Below are 9,137 nucleotides of genomic sequence, written 5' to 3'. Positions count from 1 at the left end.
ATGTGATGAAAGAAATAAAAGCTGAAATAAATCATTCTATCTGCTATTATTCTGACATTTCACATTCTTAAAATAAAGTGGTGATCCTAACTGACTTAAGACAGGGAATTTGTACGAGGATTGAATGTCAGGAATTGTGAAACACTGAGTTTAAATGTATTTGGCTAAGGTGTATGTAAACCTCTGGTGTGCCACCACAGCAGCAATATTTGTTGCCCCTTGCCATGACAAAAGGGTAACCAGTGGAGCACAAACAACAACGTAAATACAACATATATTTATCTTCCATTTCATACTTCAACTACTTGCACATTGTTACAACACTGTACATAGCCAGTAATATAACATTTGAAATGTCTATTCCATTTGCAATGGGGATATATGTTTCCTGTGCCAATCAAGTCCATTGGAGAAGGAGAGAGGGGTCTGTACTGGGTATGAAGGAAGGAGAGAGAGATGGGTGGAGTATCTCTTTCTAATCATGTTATGGAACCTCTCTGAGCCTGGTAATATTGCCTCTGTTCAGGAAAAAAGAAAAAGAGAAGAGGAGAAGAAAAACAGGCCGGCATTTCAATTAGCTGCTGATATGCTGAGAGTCCTAGTCTAGCCCAATCAGTACGCCTTGTCGTCCCAGCAACACTGTTACCAAGCAGATGACGACTTGACAGACGCTGCTGCTAGCCATCCAGCCTCGTCACAGACAGACGCTGCAGCTAGCCGTCCAGCCTCGTCACAGACAGACGCTGCAGCTAGCCTCGTCACAGACAGACGCTGCAGCTAGCCGTCCAGCCTCGTTACAGACAGTGATACAGACAATGTATTGTACTCTGTCTACTGCCCTGCTTTCTCGATAGCAAAAGAAAATGAACTGTAATTATTCATTGCTCCAAATTTTTAAATAACTAACATGATTAGCCATTCTAGTACATTATCTTCTGTCATTTGACGTTATTTTGCACTTGATTTTAATTGTTCAGGCATTACATTAATGGGAATCTAGAGCACTGCTGACGTAGTATTACAACACGTGTTATGTAACGATGTGAAGCCTGCATGTAACAGCAGATATCAACCTGTCTTTTCATCACAGTTCTGTAGTGTAGTCTAGTCTGCCCTGGCTGGCTGCATGGCTGAAAACTGGTTAAGTGGAGCTAGATTGATAGTCAGTCATAGAAACTACCTGCATATGACGATAAATAAATAGTCTATAGCTGATATAGATATAATCTATCCATAAATAAACAGTCTCAGCTCTGTCTGGCTTCATGGCTGAACGCTGGTTAAGTGGAGCTAGTCTCAGCTCAGTCTAAGGAAGTGGTATTTTATTTTCTCCTCGCTCAAACTTTTTCACCCCGGATGCTTTATCCGGACGTGATACATTAACATGATGCCTTCTAATTGCAGTCAATATACTCATAGTATACAGGAGAACGATCACCTTATGGTGAGGATAGCTGTAAGCCCAAATAGTAGTATAAATCCCCTCGCACAGTCCCCGCAGCCGGACAATTTTCTCATGGCTTCTGGAAGGAAATACTGTAGGAATGCTCAACCGGTGTCGCTCATTCAGCAGACAGAAACTGTCAACCGGTTCTCCCCATTAAGCAGTGAGTCAGAGTCAGAGGCCGAGCCTTCTCTGGTCTCTCCTCCCGTTACGGGGTCTGAGACACCGAAGCCTCCCACCATTAGCTCTGACAAATTGAAAACCCTAGTCATTGGCGACTCCATTATCAGCAGTATTAGACTTAAAACGAATCATCCAGCGATTATACACTGTTTACCAGGAGGCAGGGCTACCGATGTGAAGGCTAATCTGAAGATGGTGCTGGCTAAAGCTAAAACTGGCGAGTGTAGAGAGTATAGGGATATTGTTATCCACGTCGGCACCAACGATGTTAGGATGAAACAGTCAGAGGGCACCAAGTGCAACATAGCCTCAGCGTGTAAATCCGCTAGAAAGATGTGTCGGCATTGAGTAGTTGTCTCTGGCCCTCTCCCAGTTAGAGGGAGTGATGAGCTCTACAGCAGAGTCTCACAACTCAATCGCTGGTTGAAAACTGTTTTCTGCCCCTCCCAAAAGGTAGAATTTGTAGATAATTGGCCCGCTTTCTGGGACTCACCCACAAACAGGACCAAGCTTAGCCTGCTGAGGAGGGACGGACTCCATCCTAGCTGGAGGGGTGCTCTCATCTTATCTACGAACATAGACAGGGCTCTAACTCCTCTAGCTCCACAATGAGATAGGCTGCTGCCTGGCCTGCACCCTGTTAGCCAGCCTGCCATCTTAGTGGAGTCTGCCACTAGCACAGTCAGTGTAGTCAGCTCAACTATCCCCATTGAGACTGTTTGTGCCTCGATCTAGTTTGGGCAAAACAAAAAATGGCGGTGTTCGCCTTAGCAATTTCACTGGCTTTCACTTCAGCAGTGATCATTTCATGAACTTCTTTGACAAAAAAAATCATGATCATTAGAAAGCAAATTATGGATTCCTCTTTGATTCTGCGTATTTCTCCAAAGCTCAGCTGTCATGAGTCTGTACAACACTGCCAGGACCTAGGATCAAGGGAGACACTCAAGTTTTTTTAATACTACAGTTGAAGTCGGAAGTTTACATACACCTTAGCCAAATACATTTAAACTCAGTTTCACAATTTCCGACATTTAATCCTAGTAAAAATTCCCTGTTTTAGGTCAGTTAGGATCACCACTTTATCTTAAGAATGTTAAATGTCAGAATAATAGTTGAGAGAATGATTTATTTCAGCCATTTTGTTTAATCGTATTCCCAGTCGGTCAGAAGTTTACATACACTCAATTAGTATTTGGTAGCATTGTTTTTAAATTGTATAACTTGGGTCATACGTGTCGGGTAGCCTTCCACAAGCTTCCCACAATAAGTTGGGGGATTTTTGGCCCATTCCTCTTGACAGAGCTGGTGTAACAGTCAGGTTTGTAGGCCTCCTTGCTCGCACATGCTTTTTCAGTTCTGCCCACATATTTGATAGGATTGAGGTCAGGGCTTTGTGATGGCCGCTCCAATACCTTGACTTTGTTGTCCTTAAGCCATGTTGCCACAACTTTGGAAGTATGCTTGGGATCATTGTCCACTTGGAAGACCCATTTGCGACCAAGCTTTAACTTCCTGACTGAAGTCTTGAGACGCTGCTTCAATATATCCACGTAATTTTCCATCCTCATGATGCCATCTATTTTGTGAAGTGCACCAGTCCCTCCTGCAGCAAAGCACCCCACAACACGATGCTGCCAACCCCGTGCTTCACGGTTGGGATGGTGTTCTTCGGCTTGCAAGCCTCCCATTTTTCCTCCAAACATAACAATGGTCATTATGGCCAAACAGTTCTATTTTTGTTTCATCAGACCACAGGACATTTCTCCAAAAAGTACGATCTTTGTCCCAGTTTGCAGTTGCAAACCGTAGTCTTGCTTTTTTATGGCAGTTTTGGAGCAGTGGCTTCTTTCTTGCTGAGCGGCATTTCAGGTTATGTCGATATAGGACTCGTTTTACTATGAATATAGATACTTTTGTACCGGTTTCCTCCAGCATCTTCACAAGGTCCTTTGCTGTTGTTCTGGGATTGATTTGCACTTTTCACACCAAAGTACATTAATCTCTAGGAGACAGAATGTGTCTCCTTCCTGAGCGGTATGAAGGCTGCGTGGTCCCATGGTGTTTATACTTGTGTACTATTGTTTGTATAGATGAACATGGTACCTTTTGACAATTAATCTTGATGGTTGTACAATCGTCTCAGATAAAACTGTGAAGGAACTCGGCGTTACTCTGTACCCTGATCTCTCTTTTGACGAACATATCAAGACTGTTTCAAGGACAGCTTATTTCCATCTACGTAACATTGCAAAAATCAGAAACTTTCTGTCCATAAATGATGCAGAAAAATTAATCCATGCTTTTGTCACTTCTAGATTAGACTACTGCAATGCTCTACTTTCTGGCTACCTGGATAAAGCACTAAATAAACTTCAGTTAGTGCTAAACACGGCTGCTAGAATCTTGACTAGAACCCCAAAATTTGATAATATTACTCCAGTGCTAGCCTCTCTACACTGGCTTCCTGTTAAGGCTAGGGCTGATTTCAAGGGTTTACTGCTAACCTACAAAGCATTACATGGGCTTGCTTCTATCCATCTTTCCGATTTGGTCCTGCCGTACATACCTACACGTACGCTACGGTCACAAGATGCAGGCCTCCTTACTGTCCCTAGAATTTCTAAGCAAACAGCTGGAGGCAGGTCTTTCTCCTATAGAGCTCCTTTTTCATGGAATGGTCTGCCTATCCATGTGAAAGACGCAGACTCGATCTCGACTTTTAAGTCTTTATTGAAGACTCATCTCTTCAGTAGGTCCTATGATTGAGTGTAGTCTGGCCCGGAGTGCCAAATCTAGGACAAAAAGGCTTCTCAACAGTTTTTACCCCCAAGCCATAAGATTCCTGAACAGGTAATCAAATGGCTACCCAGACTATTTGCATTGTGTCTGGCCGGTTCCCCTCTCTCCACTGGGATTCTCTGCCTCTGACCCTATTATGGGGGCTGAGTCACTGGCTTACTGGTACTCCTCTATGCTGTCTGTAGGAGGGGTGCGTCACTTGAGTGGCTTGAGTCTGACGTGATCTTTCTGTCCGGGTTGAGGCCACCCTCAGGTTCGTGCCGTGGGGGAGATCTTCGTGGGCTATACTCGGCCTTGTCTCAGGGTAGTAAATTGGTGGTTGAAGATATCCCTCTAGTGGTGTGGGGGCTGTGCTTTGGCAAAGTGGGTGGGGTTATATCCTGCCCGTTTGGCCCTGTCCTGGGGTATCATCGGATACCGTGTCTCCCGACCCCACCTGTCTTAGCCTCCAGTATTTATGCTGCAATAGTTTGTGCCGGGGGGCTAGAGTCAGTCTGTTATATCTTGAGTATTTCCCCGTCTTATCCGGTGTCCTGTGTGAATTGAAGTATGCTCCCTCTAATTCTCCCTCTCCCTCTCCCGAGGACCTGAGCCCTAGGACCATGCCTCAGGACTACCTGACCTGATGACTCCTTGCTGTCCCCAGTCCACCTGGTCGTGCTGCTACTCCAGTTTCAACTGTTCTATGGAACCCCGACCTGTTCACCGGACGTGCTACCTTGTCCCGCTGAACCTGCTGTTTTCGACTCACTCTACCGCAACTGCTGTCTCTAACTCTGAATGATTGGCTATGAAAAGCTAACTGACATTTACTCCTGAGGTGCTGACCTGTTGCACCCTCTACAACCACTGTGATTATTATTATTATTTGACCCTGCTGGTCATCTATGAACATTTGAACATCTTGGCCATGTACTGTTATGATCTCCACCCGGCACAGCCAGAAGAGGACTGGCCACCCCTCAGAGCCTGGTACCTCTAGGTTTCTTCCTAGGTTCCTGCTTTTCTCGGGAGCTTTCCCTAGACACCGTGCTTCTACATCTGCATTGCTTGCTGTTTGGGGTTTTAGGCTGGGTTTCTGTACAGCACTTTGTGACATTGGCTGATGTAAAAAGGGCTTTATAAATACATTTGATTGATTGATATTCTAATTTGGGGGTGCAACAGGGGGAACTGCAGTGGAGTCTCAAATTTTTCTTTAACACATACACAAAAATGCAAGACTCTACCACAGAGAATCCTAGTGGTAGAGGGGCAGACGGGGAAGAGAGGGGCGGTAGAGGGGCAGACGGGGAAGAGAGGGGCGGTAGAGGGGCAGACGGGGAAGAGAGGGGCGGTAGAGGGGCAGAGAGGGGCGGTAGAGGGGCAGACGGGGAAGAGAGGGGCGGTAGAGGGGCAGACGGGGAAGAGAGAGGCGCTGGAAGGGCAGACGGGGAAGAGAGAGGCGCTGGAAGGGCAGACGGGGAAGAGAGAGGCGCTGGAAGGGCAGACGGGGAAGAGAGAGGCGCTGGAAGGGCAGACGGGGAAGAGAGAGGCGCTGGAAGGGCAGACGGGGAAGAGAGAGGCGCTGGAAGGGCAGACGGGGAAGAGAGAGGCGCTGGAAGGGCAGACGGGGAAGAGAGAGGCGCTGGAAGGGCAGATGGGGAAGAGAGAGGCGCTGGAAGGGCAGACGGGGAAGAGAGAGGCGCTGGAAGGGCAGACGGGGAAGAGAGAGGCGCTGGAAGGGCAGACGGGGAAGAGAGAGGCGCTGGAAGGGCAGACGGGGAAGAGAGAGGCTGGAAGGCAGACGGGGAAGAGAGAGGCTGGAAGGCAGAGAAACAGACAGCCATTGCAGGGGAGAGAAGCAGGCGGCCAGGCGGTAAACTGGACTGTGTCACATATAGCCCTTTCTCTCTACTCATGCTGGAAGGTGGAAAAAGCCTGTCAGGTTTGGTTTGGGCTTAGTCCATGGCTCTACGGGCCAAAGTCCTGTTAAAAAAATAAATAATAATATTTGAAAAGTGGGAGGAGGAGAGGGATGAGAGCAGAAGAGGAGGAGAGGGGGAGAGAAGAAATGAGGGAAAACTTTTGAAAGAGGCTTAGTCCATGACTCTACGGGCCAAAGTCCTGTAAAAAAAAAAAATAATAATATTTGAAAAGTGGGAGGAGGAGAGGGATGAGAGCAGAAGAGGAGGAGAGGGGGAGAGAAGAAATGAGGGAAAACTTTTGAAAGAGGCAAATAAAATGTTCCAACCCCCCCCTCCTGGCCCTCCTCTTTCTCTCCCGGTCTCCCTCTCTCCTCCTAGTGTTGTTTTACCTCCTCTCAGGACTCCAGCAGCAGTCAAGTCATCTCCAGGCCAGAGCTCCAGATGAGAGATTGTTGGCCCTGGGTCTGCCTGGCAGACGCTCAAGTACGCCCTTTTCAAAAGATTACTGTGCTGCAGCAGTGGTGTGTTTGCTGCCACCGTTGAGGCTTCCTGGAGGGCAGACCAGATCTGCTGAGAGGAGAGGCATGTGGAGGGAGGGACTGCTCCCCGCTGCTCCCATTGCTCCCCGCTGCTTCCCATTGGCCCCCGCTGTCCCCCACCCCTCACTGCCCCCCACTTCCCCCCTGCCATTCCATATCCAGTCCACCCTGTATGGCCTCTTGTACGGTTAGTGGAAGCCCAGAGAGCACATTTGAATCCTTGGAAGTTGTGGGAACGTACGTCTTTGGTTTCACATTGGTTGTGGGATCGAAGCCATACGTTTCCTGACTTGTAAAACTAAACTTTTGTAAACATTCAGAGAACAGAAGTGAACACTTCTCCTGTTCTGGGTTCTAAGCTGAAATATGGAATTATTTTAAGAAGATGGTAATACTATTGATCATTTAGCTATTTGATTTGGAGTTTTAGGAACCCTTTAGGTATAAAAAAAAATATATATAAAAAAATGACTTGATCAAATATTGAATTTGGCCCAGAGAAAGACAGTGAATAACACATTGATAAATGGCAAAAAAGACAGTGAAAATAATTCATAAAAAACAAGGTTTTGAAGTCTCTGTCCTAAATCTAGGAGATATAAGAAAGCTCAGGAAATATATATTTTTACACATATTTAACCCCTTTTTTTGGGTAGGCAGAAAACCCATCTTCATAATTTGTTTTTACAGGTACTGGTTACCGTCAGATGAGTCCCTTGACAATTCTGGGGAGATCACCGTCGTGTTCGTGAGAGTCTCCCCTTTCCATAGAGGGGTCATAAAAGTTGGTAGGTCAAACCGTTTGGACGTTAGACGTTTGTGATAAGACCAATTTTCGGAATGTCTCATGGTCTGACAAACACTGCTCTAGCTCTGCCACCTTTCACCGCAGATGCACGAGATAGGTAAATGTGGTGGATTGAGGCACATCCAATGCAAAAAAAAACGACTGATATCTCCATCTTACGGATTTCGATGGGGAATTTTTTATTATGTTACTTAGATTGACGCACTGTTGTTTCAATCGACTTTAGGGGTTTTTAACTTGTTATGATAGGGGGCAGTATTTTCACGGCCGGATAAAAAAAAAACGTACCCGATTTAATCTGGTTATTACTCCTGCCCAGAAACTAGAATATGCATATAATTAGTAGCTTTGGATAGAAAACACTCCAAAGTTTCTAAAACTGTTTGAATGGTGTCTGGAGTATAACAGAACTCAAATGGCAGGCCAAAACCTGAGAAGATTCTGTACAGGAAGTACCCTGTCTGACCATTTCTTGGCCTTCTTTGTCATCTCTATCCAAAACAGAGGATCTCTGCTGTAACGTGACACTTTCTAAGGCTCCCATAGGCTCTCAGAAGGCACCAGAACGTTGAATGATGACTCTGCAGTCTCTGGCTGAAAAACAGTAGCGCAGTTGGATAGTGGTCGATCTGAGAACAATGAGACGGGCGCACGCGTGCACGTGAAGAGTCCATTTTAGATTTTCAGTCTTTGAACGAAAACAACGACTCCCGGTCGGAATATTATCGCTATTTTACGAGAAAAATCGCATAAAACTTGATTTTAAACAGCGTTTGACATGCTTCGAAGTACGGTAATGGAATATTTTGAAATTTTGTGTCACTAAACGCGCGGGCGCGTCACCCTTCGTATAGTGTCTTGAACGCACGAACAAAACGCCGCTATTTGGATATAACTATGGATTATTTGGAACCAAAACATTTGTTGTTGAAGTAGAAGTCCTGGGAGTGCATTCTGACGAAGAACAGCAAAGGTAATCCAATTTTTCTTATAGTAAATCTGAGTTTGGTGAGTACCAAACTTGGTGGGTGTCAAAATAGCTAGCCTGTGATGGCCGGGCTATCTACTCAGAATATTGCAAAATGTGCTTTCACCGAAAAGCTATTTTAAAATCGGACACCGTGATTGCATAAAGGAGTTCTGTATCTATAATTCTTAAAATAATTGTTATGTTTTTGTGAACGTTTATCGTGAGTAATTTAGTAAATTCACCAGAAGTGTTCAGTGGGAATGCTAGTTCTGAACGTCACATGCTAATGTAAAAAGCTGTTTTTTGATATAAATATGAACTTGATTGAACAAAACATGCATGTATTGTATAACATAATGTCCTAGGAGTGTCATCTGATGAAGATCAAAGGTTAGTGCTGCATTTAGCTGTGGTTTTGGTTTTTGTGACATTATATGCTCGCTTGAAAAATGGGTGTCTGATTATTTCTGGCTGGGTACTCTCC

The 9,137-nt window shown here is 45.3% G+C and overlaps 1 protein-coding gene across 1 annotated transcript; it reads right to left on the bottom strand.

The window, feature by feature from the left end:
* Positions 1 to 5,669: 5,669 nt before the first annotated feature.
* On the bottom strand, positions 5,670 to 6,955 carry LOC123728961 (protein PELPK1-like). Its single transcript, XM_045701917.1, has 2 exons — positions 6,843 to 6,955; positions 5,670 to 6,204 (listed from the first exon to the last, which is right to left on the bottom strand). Exons 1-2 carry the CDS (start codon positions 6,953 to 6,955, stop codon positions 5,670 to 5,672), a joined length of 648 nt encoding a protein of 215 aa, XP_045557873.1.
* Positions 6,956 to 9,137: the final 2,182 nt, after the last annotated feature.

This window comes from Salmo salar, chromosome ssa19, assembly GCF_905237065.1.
Source record: "Salmo salar chromosome ssa19, Ssal_v3.1, whole genome shotgun sequence".
Classification (NCBI taxonomy): domain Eukaryota; kingdom Metazoa; phylum Chordata; class Actinopteri; order Salmoniformes; family Salmonidae; genus Salmo; species Salmo salar.
This window is presented reverse-complemented; position numbering and strand designations above follow the sequence as displayed.